General features: G+C 42.0%; 1 protein-coding gene across 1 annotated transcript; it reads right to left on the reverse strand.

Annotated features, from left to right (window-relative positions):
- Positions 1-12,085: 12,085 nt before the first annotated feature.
- On the reverse strand, positions 12,086-13,015 carry LOC141133178 (olfactory receptor 5P58-like). Its single transcript, XM_073622416.1, has one exon. It carries the CDS (start codon positions 13,013-13,015, stop codon positions 12,086-12,088), a length of 930 nt encoding a protein of 309 aa, XP_073478517.1.
- Positions 13,016-20,977: the final 7,962 nt, after the last annotated feature.

Consider the following 20,977-nt stretch of genomic DNA (forward strand, 5'->3'; position numbering starts at 1 on the left):
TGATCGGATCAATATCTGATCTGATCAGATCTATACTAGCGTCCCCAGCAGTTTAGGGTTCCCACAAACGCAGTGTTAGCGGGATCAGCCCAGATACCTGCTAGCACCTGCGTTTTGCCCCTCCGCCCGGCCCAGCCCAGCCCACCCAAGTGCAGTATCGATCGATCACTGACACTTACAAAACACTAAATGCATAACTGCAGCGTTCGCAGAGTCAGGCCTGATCCCTGCGATCGCAAACAGTTTTTTTGGTAGCGTTTTGGTGAACTGGCAAGCACCAGCAGCCTAGTACACCCTGGTCGTAGTCAAACCAGCACTGCAGTAACACTTGGTGACGTGGCGAGTCCCATAAGTGCAGTTCAAGCTGGTGAGGTGGCAAGCACAAGTAGTGTCCCGCTGCCACCAAAAAAAGACAAACACAGGCCCGTCGTGTCCATAGTGCCCTTCCTGCTGCATTCGCCAATCCTAATTGGGAACCCACCGCTTCTGCAGCGCCCGTACTTCCCCCATTCACATCCCCAACCAAATGCAGTCGGCTGCATGAGAGGCATTTTCTTTATGTCCTCCCGAGTACCCCTACCCAGCGAACCCCCCAAAAAAGATGTTGTGTCTGCAGCAAGCGCGGATATAGGCGTGACACCCGCTATTATTGTCCCTCCTGTCCTGACAATCCTGGTCTTTGCATTGGTGAATGTTTTGAACGCTACCATTCACTAGTTGAGTATTAGCGTAGGGTACAGCATTGCACAGACTAGGCACACTTTCACAGGGTCTCCCAAGATGCCATCGCATTTTGAGAGACCCGAACCTGGAACCGGTTACAGTTATAAAAGTTAGTTACAAAAAAAAGTGTAAAAAAAAAAAAAAAACACAAACAAAAATATAAAATAAAAAAAAAATAGTTGTCGTTTTATTGTTCTCTCTCTCTCTATTCTCTCTCTATTGTTCTGCTCTTTTTTACTGTATTCTATTCTGCAATGTTTTATTGTTGTTATGTTTTATCATGCTTGCTTTTCAGATATGCAATTTTTTATACCTTACCGTTTACTGTGCTTTATTGTTAACCATTTTTTTGTCTTCAGGTACGCCATTCACGACTTTGAGTGGTTATACCAGAATGATGCCTGCAGGTTTAGGTATCATCTTGGTATCATTCTTTTCAGCCAGCGATTGGCTTTCATGTAAAAGCAATCCTAGCAGCTAATTAGCCTCTAGACTGCTTTTACAAGCAGTGGGAGGGAATGCCCCCCCCCCCCAACGTCTTCCGTGTTTTTCTCTGGCTCTCCTGTCTCAACAGGGAACCTGAGAATGCAGCCGGTGATTCAGCCAGCTGACCATAGAGCTGATCAGAGACCAGAGTGGCTCCAAACATCTCTATGGCCTAAGAAACCGGAAGCTACGAGCATTTTATGACTTAGATTTCGCCGGATGTAAACAGCGCCATTGGGAAATTGGGAAAGCATTTTATCACACCGATCTTGGTGTGGTCAGATGCTTTGAGGGCAGAGGAGAAATCTAGGGTCTAATAGACCCCAATTTTTGCAAAAAAGAGTACCTGTCACTACCTATTGCTATGATAGGGGATATTTACATTCCCTGAGATAACAATAAAAATGATTTAAAAAAAAAAATGAAAGGAACAGTTTAAAAATAAGATAAAAAAATAATAATAATAAAGAAAAAAAAAAAAAAAAAAAAAAAAAGCACCCCTGTCCCCCCTGCTCTCGCGCTAAGGTGAACGCAAGCGTCGGTCTGGCGTCAAATGTAAACAGCAATTGCACCATGCATGTGAGGTATCACCACGAACGTCAGATCGAGGGCAGTAATTTTAGCAGTAGACCTCCTCTGTAAATCTAAAGTGGTAACCTGTAAAGGCTTTTAAAGGCTTTTAAAAATGTATTTAGTTTGTCGCCACTGCACGTTTGTGCGCAATTTTAAAGCATGTCATGTTTGGTATCCATGTACTCGGCCTAAGATCATCTTTTTTATTTCATCAAACATTTGGGCAATATAGTGTGTTTTAGTGCATTAAAATTTAAAAAAGTGTGTTTTTTCCCCAAAAAATGCGTTTGAAAAATCGCTGCGCAAATAATGTGTGAAAAAAAAAATGAAACACCCACCATTTTAATCTGTAGGGCATTTGCTTTAAAAAAATATATAATGTTTGGGGGTTCAAAGTAATTTTCTTGCAAAAAAAAATTATTTTTTTATGTAATCAAAAAGTGTCAGAAAGGGCTTTGTCTTCAAGTGGTTAGAAGAGTGGGTGATGTGTGACATAAGCTTCTAGATGTTGTGCATAAAATGCCAGGACAGTTCAAAACCCCCCCAAATGACCCCATTTTGGAAAGTAGACACCCCAAGCTATTTGCTGAGAGGCATGTCGAGTCCATGGAATATTTTATATTGTGACACAAGTTGCGGGAAAGAGACAATTTTTTATTTTTTTTATTTTTTTTTTGCGCAAAGTTGTCACTAAATGATATATTGCTCAAACATGCCATGGGAATATGTGAAATTACACCCCAAAATACATTCTGTTGCTTCTCCTGAGTACGGGGATACCACATGTATGAGACTTTTTGGGAGCCTAGCCGCGTACGGGACCCCGAAAACCAAGCACCGCCTTCAGGCTTTCTAAGGCCGTAAATTTTTGATTTCACTCTTCACTGCCTATCACAGTCTCGGAGGCCATGGAATGCCCAGGTGGCAAAAACCCCCCCAAATGACCCCATTTTGGAAAGTAGACACCCCAAGCTATTTGATGAGAGGTATAGTGAGTATTTTGCAGACCTCACTTTTTGTCACAAAGTTTTGAAAATTGAAAAAAGAAAAAAAATTTTTTTTTTTCTCGTCTTTCTTTATTTTCAAAAACAAATGAGAGCTGCAAAATACTCACCATGCCTCTCAGCAAATAGCTTGGGGTGTCTACTTTCCAAAATGGGGTCATTTGGGGGGAGGTTGTGCCACCTGGGCATTCCATGGCCTCCGAAACTGTGATAGGTAGTGAGGAGTAAAATCAAAAATGTACGCCCTTAGAAATCCTGAAGGCAGTGATTGGTTTTTGGGGCCCCGTACGCGGCTAGGCTCCCAAAAAGTCCCACACATGTGGTATCCCCGTACTCAGGAGAAGCAGCTAAATGTATTTTGGGGTGCAATTCCACATATGCCCATGGCCTGTGTGAGCAATATATCATTTAGTGACAACTTTGTGCAAAAAAAAAAAAAAAAAATTGTCACTTTCCCGCAACTTGTGTCAAAATATAAAACATTCCATGGACTCAACATGCCTCTCAGCAAATAGCTTGGGGTGTCTACTTTCCAAAATGGGGTCATTTGGGGGGGTTTTATGCCATCTGGGCATTTTATGGCGTTCAAAACTGTGATAGGTAGTGAGGAGTAAAATCAAAAATGTACGCCCTTAGAAATCCTGAAGGCAGTGATTGGTTTTCGGGGCCCCGTACGCGGCTAGGCTCCCAAAAAGTCCCACACATGTGGTATCCCCATACTCAGGAGAAGCAGCTAAATGTATTTTGGGGTGCAATTCCACATATGCCCATGGCCTGTGTGAGCAATATATCATTTAGTGACAACTTTTTGTAATTTTTTTTTTTTTTTTGTCATTATTCAATCACTTGGGACAAAAAAAATGAATATTCAATGGGCTCAACATGCCTCTCAGCAAATTCCTTGGGGTGTCTACTTTCCAAAATGGGGTCATTTGTGGGGGTTTTGTACTGCCCTGCCATTTTAGCACCTCAAGAAACGACATAGGCAGTCATAAATTAAAGGCTGTGTAAATTCCAGAAAATGTACCCTAGTTTGTAGGCGCTATAACTTTTGCGCAAACCAATAAATATACACTTATTGACATTTTTTCTACCAAAGACATGTGGCCGAATACATTTTGGCCTAAATGTATGACTAAAATTGAGTTTATTGGATTTTTTTTAGAACAAAAAGTAGAAAATATCATTTTTTTTCAAAATTTTCGGTCTTTTTCCGTGTATAGTGCAAAAAATAAAAACGGCAGAGGTGATCAAATACCATCAAAAGAAAGCTCTATTTGTGGGAAGAAAAGGACGCAAATTTCGTTTGGGTACAGCATTGCATGACCGCGCAATTAGCAGTTAAAGCGACGCAGTGCCGAATTGTAAAAAGTGCTCTGGTCAGGAAGGGGGTAAAACCTTCCGGGGCTGAAGTGGTTAAATATCTATGACCAGATGTGACTAAAAAGTGGAGTGTCACACATTCAATTAGGTGTTCAAAATGGGTGGCATGTGTTAAAAACAAACCCAATATCCATGGGTGTGAACCCTTAGGGTAATGTGAAGAGACAGATGTGTGAACAATCGTGAAACACATAAAATTCCAGACAATAGAGGTGGATAAAAAAATTGTGAAAAAATAGAAGAAACACAAAAATGAAAAATAAAAAAGAGAGGCTGTACACCCACTATCTGTATGGTAGTAATAATAAGAATCACTGGATGTCAAATATGAGATAGCAAATGATATAAACAATATTAGAAACCCAGAATGTCTGAGATATCCAAATAAATGATGTCATAAAAAAACAAATTGAGTGGTAACATGCATAAATGGTATTAGCATATAGAGTCCATGTTACTCCAATAAAAACGAGTTCATACAATAGAATATATAGTAATATACAATAGTTGTGTGGGACCTCTACATTACTTCTCAAAATGTTCTGGAGCTGAGCCGACATTCCGGTTAGTGCTTCCATTTTAATAGCATCAAAGTGGGGAAAGATGAGGTACTCTTACCAACAGTGGTGGAGTCACACGCCGTGAGCAGTGAGTCAATCGAGCTTTTTAAAGACAAGCGATGGATGTAGATCCGGTCACAATCGATGGAATATTACAGCCAAAGATGTAAAGGGCTTTAATCCTCATCCACGGAGGCTGCTGGGGACTTGCCTACCGCGTCCGATCATACAGGTGTGATGCTTGGAACGCACACCGCTGTGAGGAGACACTAGGACAGACTGAGACTCTGCTCTTCACATACACTGCTGTATTAGCTTGGTGCCGGCTTAGGGGCACCTAAACATGTGAGTTTGACTATGTTTTTTCATTTTTTTAAATAAATGAGAGTTACATACTACACCATGATGGCTATCCACATGTTTTTGTGAGCACTATATAGAGCAAGAGACACTATTGTACTGCTTGAACAGGCTGCGATTGGACCCATCATAAATGGAGTGGTTATCCTAAATGAACCAAAGGCGCATATTCTTACCGTATCTGGTGACTGGCCATTGCAACAGGTGGTGGTGAAATCACAATAAGTGGTGAATTTGGAGCACTTTATATTGAAGAAAAACGTTATTACTGCACAGGAGTGATCACTCACTGAGGACATCTAGTGTACTGTGGTGCACATGTTGGGGACATTTAAAAAAAAAAAAAAATTTCTGCAAATTTCTTGCTCTGTGCAGCACATATATACATTGATATGGGAGTTCTATGAATGACGTAATATTGGCACATTGTATGATTTTAGTTTTCAGTTTATTTCTCACTTACATGTATACCTATATATTTTTAATATTTTGTTAGCACTAGCACTTTCATACAGTGATTGGTAACACTATAAGATATTTTACCTAGATACATTTTGATCAGAAATAACATATGGGAAAGATAAGTTTTTTGATATAAAGCCAAAAAAAGAGAAAATATCAATATACCAATATAGATGGCAGAGGAAAACACTTCATTATAGATCAATATAGAAATATTTTTTACTTTGAACAATTTGCACACTTTATGGTGGTTAATATACACAAAAGTTAGCGCAATCCACTTTTTACTATGATGTTTTGGCATCACATGCTTATAGATTCACATTCTGATTCATTTCAGTGAACCCACCCATCATTAGCGCCACACTTTTTATTCACATTTTCACATACAATTAGTCTGATTGTTGTGTTGGCTGCTCACTTTTTTAGGGTTGGCACAGTATTATCATTTTAATTTTTGCTATAATGAATTGTCGATCCCGGCAATACACATAAAAGTAATTGAAAAAAACGGCATGGGGTCCCCCTCAAAATCCATACCAGACCCTTATCCGAGCACGCAACCTGGCAGGCTGCAGGAAAAGAGGGGGGACGAGAGAGCGCCCCCCCCTCCTGAACCGTACCAGGCCACATGGGGAGGATGTTCCCATGTTGATGGGGACAAGGGCCTCATCCCCACAACCCTTGCCTGGTGGTTGTGGGGGTATGCGGGCGGGGGGCTTATGGGAATCTGGAAGCCCCCTTTAACAAGGGGACCTCCAGATGCCACCCCCCCGTGTGAATTGGTAATGGGGTACAAATGTACCCCTACCGTTTCACAAAAAAAGTGTCAAGAATGTTAAAAAAGACAATAGCCGTTTTTTGACAATTCCTTTATTAATGTCTTCTTCTTTCCCCGCTTCTTCTTCCATCTTCTTCTGGTCTTCCTTCGGTTTTCTTCTTCTTCCTCCATCTTGTTCTTCTCCCGCTTCTTCCTCTATCTTCCTCTGCTTCTTCCTGCGGTCCTCTGCTTCTTCCTCTGGTCTTCTCCTCTGGCATCTTCCTCCGGCTTCTCCTTCCCAGCTTCGTCCTCCGGACGATCCGCCTCAATGGGAGTCTCCCACTGTGTGACGCTTCTGTTCTTGTGACAGCTCTTATATAAATGAGGGCGGGGCCACACAGTGACCCCGCCCCCCTCTGACCCACAGGGACTTCCCTATGGCTTCCCCCATGGGAAGGAGAAGATCGGAGGAAGAAGCAGAGGAAGATAGAGGAAGAAGCGGGGGAAGAACAAGATGGAGGAAGAAGAAGAAAACCAAAGGAAGACCAGAAGAAGATGGAAGAAGAAGCGGGGAAAGAAGAAGACATAAATAAAGGAATTGTCAAAAACTGGCTATTGTCTTTTTTAACATTTTTGACACTTTTTTTGTGAAATGGTAGGGGTACATTTGTACCCCATTACCAATTCACACAGGGGGGGCTGGGATCTGGGGGTCCCCTTGTTAAAAGGAGCTTCCAGATTCCAATAAGCCCCCGCCCGCATACCCCCACAATCACTGAGCAAGGGTTGTGGGCATGAGGCCCTTGTGCCCATCAACATGGGGACATCCTCCCCATGTTGAGGGCATGTGGCCTGGTACGGTTCAGGAGGGGGGCACCCTCTCGTCCCCCCCTCTTTTCCTGCGGCCTGCCAGGTTGCGCGCTCGGATAAGGGTCTGGTATGGATTTTTGGGGGGATCCCCACGACATTTTTTTAAAAATTTTGGCGTGGGGTTCCCCTTCAAGTCCATACCTGACCTTAAGGGTCTGGTATGGATTTTGAGGGGGACCCCTACACCATTTTTTTTTTAATTGGCGCAGGGTACCCCTTAATATTCATACCAGACCTGAAGGGCCTGGTATGGAATTTGGGGGTACCCCCCACACAATTTTTTTTTTCATTTTGGCTCGGGGTTCCACTTAATATTCATACCAGACCCAAAGGGCCTGGTAATGGACTGCGGAGGAATACCATGCCGTTTTTTTCAATGACTTTTATGTGTATTGCCGGGACCGACAATTCATTATACAATAAAATAAAAAATGCCGCGCTGGAAAAAATTTTTAAATAAATAAATAAAAATAAAAAAGCAGCAGTAAACAGTGCGACAATACAGAAATCAATGGTATAATATAAACTGTGCTAAAAATTCAATAAATTGGTTTGAATAAATATCCTGAGATAAATCCAAATAAAAAAGTCCAAATTATTCATCAAACAAAACACTCCGGAATCAACAAAACGCTTCAATGTATACAAGATTGATCAACGGTCCAACTGAAGAACCCAAGCACCATAGTAGTAAGTTGCCCTTACCAGAAAAGCAAACAATGTGGGCAGATGGCTTAAACCCAGCCAGGGCCTTTAGGTTGAGAGTGATCCGCTCTGTCCAGGTTCCGGTTACTGTTCCCTCAGTTCATATAGGAAATAACAAGAAAACTGGCCATAGCGTAGTTAATTCATTATAGCCGCGAGTACTTTTAAATGACCTTTTTTCCTTTAGAAATGTTATTTTGCTCTCGGACTGTTCTAAACAAGGGAAACATGCGCCACTTTACAGGCATACTATAGACACCTCCCAGGTACGAAATTTAAAGGAATATTTCACTTTTATTGTTTCACTTTAGGCATTATTAAAATCACTGCTCCCGAAAAAACAGCCATTTGTAAAACTTTTTTTTCATTGATACATGTCCCCAGGGGCAGGACCCAGGTCCCCAAACATTTTTTATGACAATAACTTGCATATAAGCCTTTAAAATTAGCACTTTTGATTATTCATGTTCGTGTCCCATAGACTTTAACGGTGTTTGCGTGTTCGAACAAATTTTTTGCCTGTTCGCATGCTCTGCTGCGAACTGAACTAGGGGGTGTAGGGAGCTCATCCTTACATCTGAACTCACAATGCAAATTTTGAATGAAAATTTTTTAAAGACAGGAGACAAGGACGATCCTTTGTTAGTTGCAATATTGAAAGCTAAACCCCAGGCAAATGGTTTTTAGTCTTTACTGTTGTTTTAAAAAAGTTACCCTTAATGAGGTGTATCCCATGTGTAGGACTGCTGCCCATTCTTAAAAATTTACACTTTCACTCATGTCGGAAAGAATAGCTTGGGCTAATCTTCCAGCCTGCTATGTATATTAGCCCCGCTCTCATACACAAAGTTGTTATATCATTTATTCCCCCCTTCTCCCCATCCACAGACCAGGGCAAACTAGGCAGCTGCCCAGAGTGCACTGCTGCCTCAGGGGCACAGCCACAGCCACTGACTTCCCCTCTAGCCTGGCCGGGGAACATGAGGGGCTGAAGAATGTCTGGCGGGCACAGCTGGGGAGGTGGAGGAAGACAGTAGGGTAGCTGGACGAGGCAGGCACTGCTGGGAAGGTGGAGGGGGGCAGTGGGGAGGAGACACTGGGGAGCCAGATGAGGCAGGCACAGCTTGGGAGGCGGAGGAGAACAGTGGGGAGGGCACAGCTGGGGAGGTGGAGGACAGTAGGGAGGGGACACTGGGGAGCTGGACGAGGCGGGTGTAGCAGGGGAGGCAGAGGAGGACAGTGGGGGGGATACTGGGGAGCAGGACAAAACGGGCACGAGGACAGCTGGGGAGGCGGGCACCATCAGGTCTCCGGACTTAGGCGAAACTATCCTGCCCGGTGAGTCTGCTCTGACCCTGTTCCTTGTTGTAATCACCCACGCCCAAGGCAAGACTACAGCCACCCCCCTGCCGAGCCGGGAGGGTGGCATTGGGGAGTGTTAGTCTTGCCTAGGGCATGAAAGCACAAGCACCGGCCCTACATCAATCCTGGGTGTGGGGTAAACCGCACTAAATGTAACTTTTTAATACAGCCAGTGGTGTCGGCAAGGGGGGCTGACAGTGGCTGAAGCCCCAAGTGGGTCCCCAAAAAGCCCTGGGTCTCGGGTAGGTACGGTTCTGTTATTAGCCCCGAGCGCCACTGCCAAGCTGGGACTGATCTGATGCCGAACGTGGCCGAGTGCGGCTGAGTGCAATAGCAGGGCCTGCCTTCTGTAGCCTGCAGCGCTGCGTGTGACATCCATCATAGGCGCTGCAGGCTCCAGAAGGTGGGAATTACAATGCGGCCGATGCGCCACTGTCAGAAGATCCCGACCCCACTCGGCTTGGGTGGGCAGCTCTCCTCTCTTCATCATGGCTCTGGCTGCCTGTAGTCTACTCTACACTGTGTGATGGGTGTGCCGCTGAGCTGCAGCATGACACCTGAAGTCTGGTCAGGTAGGTCAGTGTATGTCAGGTAGGTCAGTGTAGGTCAGGTAGATCAGTGTATGTCAGTGTAGGTCAGTGTGTGTCAGGTAGGTCAGTGTAGGTCAGTGTGTGTCAGGTAAGTCATTGTGTGTCAGGTAGGTCAGTGTAGGTCAGTGTGTGTCAGGTAGGTCAGTGTATGTCAGGTAGGTCAGTGTATGTCAGTGTATGTCAGTGTGTGTCAGGTAGGTCAGTGTGTGTCAGGTAGGTCAGTGTATGTCAGTGTGGGCCAGGTAGGTCAGTGTGTGTCAGGTAGGTCAGTGTATGTCAGGTAGGTCAGTGTATGTCAGTGTGGGTCAGGTAGGTCAGTGTGTGTCAGGTAGGTCAGTGTATGTCAGGTAGGTCAGTGTGTGTCAGGTAGGTCAGTGTATGTCAGTGTATCCCAGGTAGGTCAGTGTGTGTCAGGTAGGTCAGTGTATGTCAGTGTGTGTCAGGTAGGTCAGTGTATGTCAGTGTATGTCAGGTAGGTCAGTGTGTGTCAGGTAGGTCAGTGTAGGTCAGGTAGGTCAGTGTAGGTCAGTGTGTGTCAGATAGGTCAGTGTATGTCAGGTAGGTCAGTGTAGGTCAGCGCGCATCAGGTAGGTACTACCCCCCTGGTGCTGGGCTCGGACTTCGGGCTGAAGCCCCTGGTTTTTTTGCCACCTAGCAACACCCCAGAATAAAGCAGTAATGACTAAAAACCATTTGCCTAAAGTTCTGCTTTAATCCTTCACACGGTTCATAGTAAAACTGTTTAACAATATAGAAACATTTGTAACAACATACAAAGGTCTATGAATGAATGAGTGAATGAATAACTTGTATAGCACTACATATGCGAACTTAATCGCCTCAGGGCACTTTTGCCACTAGTGTCCGTCTGGGTCTTCAGAAGAGATGGGTCTTAAGCTTCTTCCTGAAGGCCAGATGGTTTTCTTCCGAGTGGTTGTCCGCGGGTAGACTGTTCCATAGCCGTGGTCCTTGGACTGCGAATCTTCGTTCGCCTTTTCATTTATAACGGGTCTTGGGGATGTGGAAGAGGTTCTGGTTAGTTGACCGGAGAGGGCGTCCTGGGGTGTAGTGCTTTATTTTGTCGCGGCAGTATTGCGGGGCTATAGAAAGATAGCACCATGTCATGCACAGTTATATAGGATTATGTACATTGGGCTTCAAAAATATGGAGACAGAGAATAGGCTTAAACACAAGGAAAATAATCTTTATTTAAGCCATCCAACTGTAATTTCCTCATCTCATTGGACGCTAAAATTAAAGGTCACTTTTTTATCATGTTAACCAGGGGTACAGATTATAAAGCATGGGTGCTCAAACTGTGCCCTTCCGCTGTTGCAGAACTACAAGTTTCTTCATGCCTCTGCCTGTGGGAGTCATGCTTGTAACTGTCAGCGGCTTGCAATGCCTCATGGGACTTGTAGTTCGCAACAGCTGGAGGGCCACAGGTTGAGCACCCATGGTCTAAAGTCTTCCACTGTGTACCCCTGGGTACCATAATCCTCATGCCATTTGTGGATGGAGAAGGATGGAAAGAAGTCTATAAGAATTATCTGGTACACTACATAGGCTGCAAGACAATCCCACCAAGAAGTGTATTACATGGGTCTTTAGAATGACTGCAACATTAGTCAAATTTTTCAAAAGGATTCCCCCCAACCCTACCCAACTCTGTCCTAGTTAAAATGCTTCTGCATTAAACAAGAATGTAAATCAACATAGGTATAAATCGGCCTGTCATGCATTTATCACAGTCTACCTCAAATTATTCCTATTCCATCTTCATTGTGAATTATGCAACATAAAGGTAATAGTACTGGTAAACTACCAAAGACATTTTCTAAAGACCAAGGCTTTGGCTAGGCAAACTTTTAACAACCAACAACCCGCCACCCCCTCCACACCACCACCAACTCCAACTCCCATCCTTCTGCTCACCCTCTCATTCCTCCAGTATTTTTGTTGAAATACCTGGCTCACCTTAACTCTCACTGGGTGTGGGGGCTTTGTAATTCAGCACTGCTGAATTGCCTGCACTGGCCATTCTTCTCATGAAGACTTGAGTCTAGAATGTCAGATGACTAGATTTTAGGTAAAAGGGGCCTTTAAGCTGTGGTTTTTTTTGCCAACGATTAGTTACAGTTGGCAGGGGCTATAAGGGGGGGAGGTTGCATGGAGAGTAGCTTTAACTGCTATTAGAATTGATTATTTTGTAAAAGATGATTCTGAATAGATGTAATTACATGAAATCACAGTCGTTTTTTTATTGTGTTTTGTATTGCTAACTTAATACTTGAATTTCTTAGGCTGTAAATGATAGGATTGAGCAATGGGGTCACAACAGAATAAAATACAGATACGATTTTGTCTATGTAAGATGAATTTCCATTTGAAGGTCTTACATATGTAAAAATAATTGTTCCATAGAATATAGTTACAACTGTAAGATGTGATGCACAAGTAGAGAAAGCTTTCCAACGACTTCTAGTGGAAGACATTGTAAGAATGGTGGTCACAATGAAGATATATGACACTAAGATTACAAGACAACAGCTTAATATTAGTATAAAAGCCTGTCCAAAGAACGTCTTGACTGCTATTGAGGTATCAGAACAGGATAACTTTACCAATGGTCCAAAATCACAAAAGTAATGGTCAATTTTTCTGTGATCACAAAAAAATAACTTTGACACCCAAACTGTTGGCATTAAGGGAATAAGACATCCACCTATCCAGGATACAAAGGCCAATTGATAGCAAACATAGTGGGTCATTATTGATGAGTAACGTAAGGGATTACAAATAGCCAGGTAACGGTCATATCCCATAATAGCCAGAAGAATATTTTCTAGAGAACCGGAAAAAAATATAAAGTAAAACTGGGTCAGACACCCATGTATGGATATAGTTACAGTCTCATACAAGAGACCTTGCAACATTTTTGGGATGATAACAGTTGTGTAGCCCATTTCCATCAGAGAGAAGTGACTGAGAAAAATATACATGGGTATATGAAGCTGTGAGTTCACACGAACGATTGTAATAATTAGCATGTTGGCCAACAAGGTAATAGAATAGGAAGCCAGTGTTAAGGTGAAGAGAACTTTTTTTAAATCCGAAGACAAGGAGAATCCAAGCAAAATAAAGTCTGTAACTTTCGTGTTATTCTGGAATGCCATACTTTCATTGTATATGTTTAATGAAGAATGTGAACAATGAGATAAGATATATGAAATATTAAGAGGTATCCACAAAAGCAAAGTTAAAAAAAGTAGCAATAACTTATAAGCAAAAATAATATTACAGCCAATAGAATTTATCAATATAATTCTGTAAGTCTTTCAAACATATCAAGCATCACAATGATTTGAAGAGCTCATTCCTTATGTTACCTGAGTTTTATACTGTACATAGGAAATAATTAGTTAAAATGTGTATACAGGTTTAAAAGTGTTCTTAATGAGTAGTTCGTACAGAAAAAAATTCTTATACAATATTTTTTTTTTCTTTTACATAATCCAAATAATACAGTTATTGTTATAACTGTGACCCTTTACAGTATACGGAATATCTACCATGAATAAAGCTCTTTTCTTTTTTACAATTCATCTAAGTTAGAGAATAAGAGAACTGTGTTCTATCTGTTTGTAGTCTCCTCTGAAGAAGTGAAGATATGGTAAAACGATTCATGTTTGATGTACTCACCAGTTTACTGACAAGTGGCAGATATTAACTTATTTATAGTCAACCTGGTAGGTAATTAGTAGGTTTCAGTGCACAGTGGCATAAAGAACACAAATTTTAATAAAGTCTCCAAAGAATTCTTTCAAATTGCTAGTAAGCCCTTTGTGATTTTTTCTTTGACAAACTCATTATGTTTTTACTACATTAACTATTATTTGACCTATATCATAAATACTAATTTTGCCTATCTGTCCTAAATTCTTGGTTTTGTCTTTCTCCGTTTCCAGCTTTAACTACCTTATTTTTATTGTGGACTTGTCAATTTTCTGTTGAAGTTCCAAAACAATATGAATCACAAAGGACTTCACTGTTCATCGTTGTTGAAGGAGGTTTTACAGTATATAACTTGTTTTTTAAAAAAAATCACAGAATTTAGATTAAAGTGAAAAATACGCAGACCTTGAAATCATATCATTAAAACAGCTCTCCACTAACAACAGTTTGCATCTAAATTGACTACATAATGCTAACACAAATTAAATAAAAATTTTAAGAAAATCCTCTTGTAAACGCCAATGTTTCTTTTCATCAGCATTACTCACATGTGCACCTCCAATAGATTTTCTGAATGTGAAACTTCTGTGTTCAGAGAAAATGTCAGTAGCATATGTGTTTGCAAATGGCAATGGAAGGAAGCATTGGCTTTTACAAGAGTAAGGCCATGTACAGTTATTCATTTGTATGGCAAGCTGTAAGTGGCAACTGTGGCTCTCCAGTATTGGGAAAACACTGGGAAATTATGCTAGGCATATAACATTTTTATAAAATCTCCATGTGCATGAAGCCTAAAAAGAAACCAATTATGTTGATTGTCTGATTTCATAGATGCTTATTGCATATTGACAGTCTACACAGATTGAGAAACATAGACAAAATAATTACTAGACATAAAAAACTCACTCATTAGAAACTGTAAAAACATTTTTGTGGATCATCTGGATAAAAACACCATTATGTTAAAGAAGTCCTCAAAATTTTGCCAAAAAACAGTAAACATTGGCTTAAACATGCTGTAAATATATCCAAATATATTGTTGTAAATTGTTGTACCTGCTAAGTCCTCAATATACAAGTATGCCCTCTGGAGAACCAGATGACCAGAATAAATGGATTTTGACAGTTAAGTTATGGCTTACTTCCAGGCAGCTGAAGAAATGTATGGAAATTGTAATTCCAGCATCTTTAAAATGTCCTTTTTCCTGTTATTTTCAAGTGGCGAAGGAAAGTAACTTCGCATTTATAAGAAACCAAAGCATACCAGCCACATGAACATGATACATTTCTTAAAGCGGGGTTCCACCCAAATTTTGAACATTATCTGTATGTATTCTCTTCCTTGCCTAGATGCTGACATGCCGTTTAAAAAAATTTAAATCGCCGTAATTACCTTTTATTTTTCTATTCTTCTTTGCACTTCCTGGTTCTCCTCCCGTGGGAGTAGGCGTGTTTCTAGCCTCTCCCAGACTCCTGGGAGCTAGTCTCAGGCTTCCCAGGATGCCACTGAGCATGTGCGGGAACGAGCGGTGAATGCTGGGAGCACAGCATTCACCACATCCAGGAAATAAATGCTTGTGGGCTTCAAATGCCCACAATGAAGATGGAAACCGCCTGCAGTGAATAATATAAGTTATTCTTTCCAAGGAAATCTGACACAGGCGGACATATTACACACAATATGTGAGTATGTAATGCTGAGAAGAAAAGTTTGTGAATGAACTCAAAAAAAAAAAAACGATAGATAGGTGGACCCCCGCTTTAACATCTCTGTATCTCAGAAGCTGCTATTGCCTTGCAGATCCCAAAAATGGGACAATAAATCACAGTTAGGATTTTAGGAAGACTGTACAGATATAAACATTTCCCAGGAGTCCTTACTTAAAGGTGTGTATGAAATTCAGCTATAAATGTTAAAAATCTTTTTACGATTAGGCCATGATGACCGATGTTTCATTGGTCACAAGCCAAAACTCTGAAACTACTAGAGGCTGCTTGTAATTTTTTGGTTCTCTGGAGTTATAAACCCATTGTTTGGTTTTTTTTTTGCTCTTTACAAACTGCTGCTGAAATTTCACTAAGAAATGTGGCAGTTTACATTACTTTGTAACCTGAGTTAATTGGCATTATACAGTATATACATTTGCTATTGAGTTATTTGCAGAATATTAGTTAAAATGAAGCATAATTGCCTACATTGCCCATCTCTGCAGTGAAAAAAAGAAAAAGTGGCCATGACAGGGATTGGGACAAATAATACCATAACAGAGGTGCTTAAAGTGTTTGTTACCCCAACATTTCCTATTCCTGATATGTCCCTGCTGTACCATATACTTACAGTATATGAAAAAGTATCCTGTTCTCTTTGTATTGCTTCCTTTGTGTGAAATCCCTGGTGCTCCTGCCAGTCCCTCTGCTTTCCTATTAAAAACTGACCACGATAAGCAGGAGAGCACAATGTGGTCAGTTCTCTAGCTATGCTGGGAACTCATGATGCTCTCCTCCAATGACCAGACTTTTCCTGACAAGCCTCCCCTGCACAGCCTTTCACTGAGAAGCTCAGTGTGCTGCTGCTGTGTCTCCTCCCCCCAGCTCGTATTTAGCTGAGAACAGAGGGAATGTAATCACTTAAAAAAAAAGGGGAAAAAAGGTTTTTATAATGTTTTTTTTAAATCTACCCACAAATGTTTTGCCTTTCATTTCTATTTCAAAGTGGAAGTAAAGTCCGCTATAAAAAAATGTAAGGCCCCCCAGGTGGGTTATGCCATAATATACTTATATGCACAGCATACTAGTACATTATGGCAAATCTACCTGTCATATGGTGTCCTCCAGCACAGCGCTGTGACTAATCCGGCAGGCCCCGGCGCTTCCATCCGCGTCCCGCTCTTCCTACCAGGTCCCGTGCATTTGACCATTTGATAAGCCAGGCCACGATAACGCCAATCCCACGCAGGCACATGGGAGTCGCATCGCTGGGCATGCGCGGCTCAGTGAACATGACAGCTGACAGGCAGAAGGATGCATTTATGGCAGAAAAGACCAATAGGGTCTCTTCTGTCACAAATACCCCGCCTATCAGCCATTTCATTAAAAAACAACTTTGCTTCTACTTTAAACTGAATGGATTGTTTTACTTTTTTTACAAGGTGATCGTTTACAATCACTTTAGGAAGTTGCAAAACAGTTAAAAAAAAATGTAGCTTTCGATCAGTTAGCAGCTTAGTGTGAATAAACAGTAACCATTATAGGTACACCTATCACAATCACATTTACCAACAATTTGACTGAACAGCTTTGCATTTAATTATGGGAAAATATTAAGACAATATTAAAGCTAAACTCCAGCTTATTAACACCTCCCAACATTCTCCATGTTCTCACATTTCTCCCCTGAAACTGAGCATTTTGCTGTAGTCACTCCTGCACCTGTTACATTGTACTCACATCTCCTTCATATGCAAGTGGCTGCTGGATTAGCATATGAGGGGCATAGAGGAGGAGGAGGCACAATAGTGCCTCCTTAGGGAGGAAACAGGAACAGGTCTGGAACTGGGGCATAGGAAGCAGTGAAGGAGCTGGTGAGGGGGAGAGAGATGAGATGCTTCTCACAAACAGTGTGCACCAACACTGTCCACACTCTGCACCCACACTTTCCACAATGAGTACCCATACTATGCACACTATGTACCCACACTATCCACACTGTGCACCCACACCCTGTGTATAAAATGTTTCTCCTTTTTTACAACTGTTTAGATTATATCCCTTGAAGTCCTCCTGAAGAATCGTCTCTATCCCGTGAAACATGTAGAGGCACAAAAGAGAGATGTATGAGGTCTCCACATTTATTCTTGGGGAAATTATACCTTATGTGATATGGGTAACCCTCAGTGGGGTTCAATACAATAAACCCTTTTTAAGCACAAAAACACAAGGTGAGTATAGTAGCAAGTCCTAGTTGCAATCTTGAAACACCCAATACGAGGACAATATGCGACCGGTCTAAACTATGTGGCATGTTCACCAATGCCAGGAGCATGGCGGACAAGATGGGTGAACTAGAGATACTGTTGTACAAGGAGGATTTGGATTTTGTGGGAATTTCAGAGACCTGATTCAACAGCTCTCATGATTGGCTGGCAAACATTCAAGGGTATACCCTATACCGCAAGGATAGAGAGGGTAAAAAAGGGGGAGGGGTATGCCTATATATCAAGAATAATGCACAAGTGAATGTGAGAGATGACATCACTGAGGGAGCTAGTGAGGAGGTGGAATCCTTATGGGTAGAGCTCCAAAGGGATGAAGTTAAGGGGAAAATAATACTGGGAGTATGCTATAGGCCCCCTAACCTGAGGGAGGAAGTGGAGACGGATCTCCTATCACAAATTGGATTAGCAGCAAGGATGGGAAGTGTTATCATAATGGGGGATTTTAATTATCCAGACATAGACTGGGCGGAAGTAACCGCGCATTCATTTAAGGCTCGCCAGTTCCTTAATGTCTTGCAGGACAATTTTATGGGTCAGATGGTAGACGCACCAACCAGAAATAAAACATTACTGGATCTACTGATTACCAACAATACAGACCTGATCACAGATGTGGAAATACGGGGCAATTTAGGTAACAGCGATCACAGGTCAATTCGTTTCAGTATAAATCACACAAATAGGAAACATGAAGGGAACACAAAGACACTGAATTTCAAAAGAGCCAACTTCCCTAAAGTACAAACCTTGCTAAAAGGCATAAATTGGGATAAAATATTAGGAACAAAGAATACGGAGGAGAGATGGGTTTGCTTTAAGAGCATATTAAATAAGGGCATTAGCCAATGTATCCCATTGGGTAATAAATTTAAAAGAGCGAACAAAAATCCTGGATGGCTTAACTCCAATGTAAAAATGCATATAAAAGCAAAGGAGAAGGCCTTCAAAAAACACAAGGTGGAGGGATCATCCTCAGCATTCAGACTTTATAAAGAATGCAATAAGAAATGTAAGGGTGCAATTAGGACGGCTAAGATAGAACATGAAAGACACATAGTGGAGGAGAGCAAAAAAAATCCCAAGAAATTCTTTAAGTATGTAAACAGTAAAAAAGGGAGGACAGACCATATTGGCCCCATAAAGAATGAGGAAGGACATCTGGTTACAAAAGATGGGGAGATGGCAAAGGTATTGAATTTATTCTTCTCCTCAGTATTCACGAGTGAATCGGGGGGCTTCAGTAACCAAAACTGCAGTGTTTATCCTCATGACACAACACAGGAAGCACCTACATGGTTAACAGAGGACGGAATTAAAATTAGACTTGAGAAACTTAACATTAATAAATCACCGGGACCAGATGGCTTGCATCCGAGGGTACTTAGGGAACTCAGTCAGGTGATTGCCAGACCGTTGTTCCTAATTTTTACAGACAGTCTATTGACTGGAATGGTACCAGCTGATTGGAGAAAAGACAATGTAGCACCAATATTTAAAAAGGGCCCAAAAAACATCCCTGGGAATTACAGACCAGTTAGCCTAACATCAATAGTATGTAAACTCTTGGAGGGACTATATACAAGATTTTAGTAATAATGATATCATTAGCAGTAATCAGCATGGATTCATGAAGAATCGTTCTTGCCAAACCAATCTATTAACCTTCTATGAGGAGGTGAGTTGCCATCTAGATAAAGAAAGGCCCGTAGACGTGGTGTATCTGGATTTTGCAAAAGCATTTGACACAGTTCCCCATAAACGTTTACTGTACAAAATAAGGTCCGTTGGCATGGACCATAGGGTGAGTACATGGATTGAAAACTGGCTACAAGGGCGTGTTCAGAGGGTGGTGATAAATGGGGAGTACTCAGAATGGTCAGGGGTGGGTAGTGGGGTTCCCCAGGGTTCTGTGCTGGGACCAATCCTATTTAATTTGTTTATAAACGACCTGGAGGATGGGGTAAACAGTTCAATCTCTGTATTTGAAGACAATACTAAGCTAAGCAGGGCAATAACTTCTCCGCAGGATGTGGAAACCTTGCAAAAAGACCTGAACAAATTAATGGGGTGGGCGACTACATGGCAAATGAGGTTCAATGTAGAAAATGTAAAATAATGCATTTGGGTGGCAAAAATATGAATGCAATCTATACACTGGGGGGAGAACCTCTGGGGGAATCTAGGATGGAAAAGGACCTGGGGGTCCTAGTGGATGATAGGCTCAGCAATGGCATGCAATGCCAAGCTGCTGCTAATAAAGCAAACAGAATATTGGCATGCATTAAAAGGGGGATCAACTCCAGAGATAAAACGATAATTCTCCCGCTCTACAAGACTCTGGTCCGGCCGCACCTGGAGTATGCTGTCCAGTTCTGGGCACCAGTCCTCAGGAGGGATGTACTGGAAATGGAGCGAGTACAAAGAAGGGCAACAAAGCTAATAAAGGGTCTGGAGGATCTTAGTTATGAGGAAAGGTTGCGAGCACTGAACTTATTCTCTCTGGAGAAGAGACGCTTGAGAGGGGATATGATTTCAATTTACAAATACTGTACTGGTGACCCCACAATAGGGATAAAACTTTTTCGCAGAAGAGAGTTTAATAAGACTCGTGGCCACTCATTACAATTAGAAGAAAAGAGGTTTAACCTTAAACTACGTAGAGGGTTCTTTACTGTAAGAGCGGCAAGGATGTGGAATTCCCTTCCACAGGCGGTGGTCTCAGCGGGGAGCATTGAAAGCTTCAAGAAACTATTAGATAATCACCTGAATGACCGCAACATACAGGGATATGTAATGAAATACTGACACATAATCACACACATAGGTTGGACTTGATGGACTTGTGTCTTTTTTCAACCTCACCTACTATGTAACTATGTAACTATATGTTTTTAAACAAACAACTTTATGTTAATAGATTTGTAAAATAAACCATTTTTAGCCTGTTCGTCCTTCAGTGCCTTTAAAGTCCACATCGTCTTTTTGTTTCTCTAATATACCGTATTTATCAGCATATAACATGCACTTTTTCCCCCTTAAAATAGGGGGGAAAATCGTGTGTCCATGTTATACGCCGATACAGGCTGCCACCGAGGGGAAAGAGGGGACGAGCACTGCCAAAATAGAGCCGGATCTCCTGTGTACTCGGCATGGCTCGCAGTCACACTCAGTCCCGCCCCTGGACATCTACCGGCATTGGATCGCATTGACATTCCGGCATTGGACCGGCGTTATGTCCATCATAGGATCCGGCCAAGGGGCGGGACTGGGCGTGACGCTGAGGCGAGTACACAGGGGCTCGTCCTCTCCTTCCCCTCGGCAAGGCTACAGATGGACGCTGATCAAGCTGCAGTGAGGAGCAATGCTGCAGGTGGGCACTGATTAGACTGCAGATGGGCACTTATTAGA

This window comes from Aquarana catesbeiana, linkage group LG01, assembly GCF_042186555.1.
Source record: "Aquarana catesbeiana isolate 2022-GZ linkage group LG01, ASM4218655v1, whole genome shotgun sequence".
Taxonomy (NCBI): domain Eukaryota; kingdom Metazoa; phylum Chordata; class Amphibia; order Anura; family Ranidae; genus Aquarana; species Aquarana catesbeiana.

Bases quoted from the DNA above. Each gene is read 5' to 3' on its own strand.
- LOC141133178 (XM_073622416.1), bottom strand. From the start codon at position 13,015: ATGGCATTCCAGAATAACACGAAAGTTACAGACTTTATTTTGCTTGGA.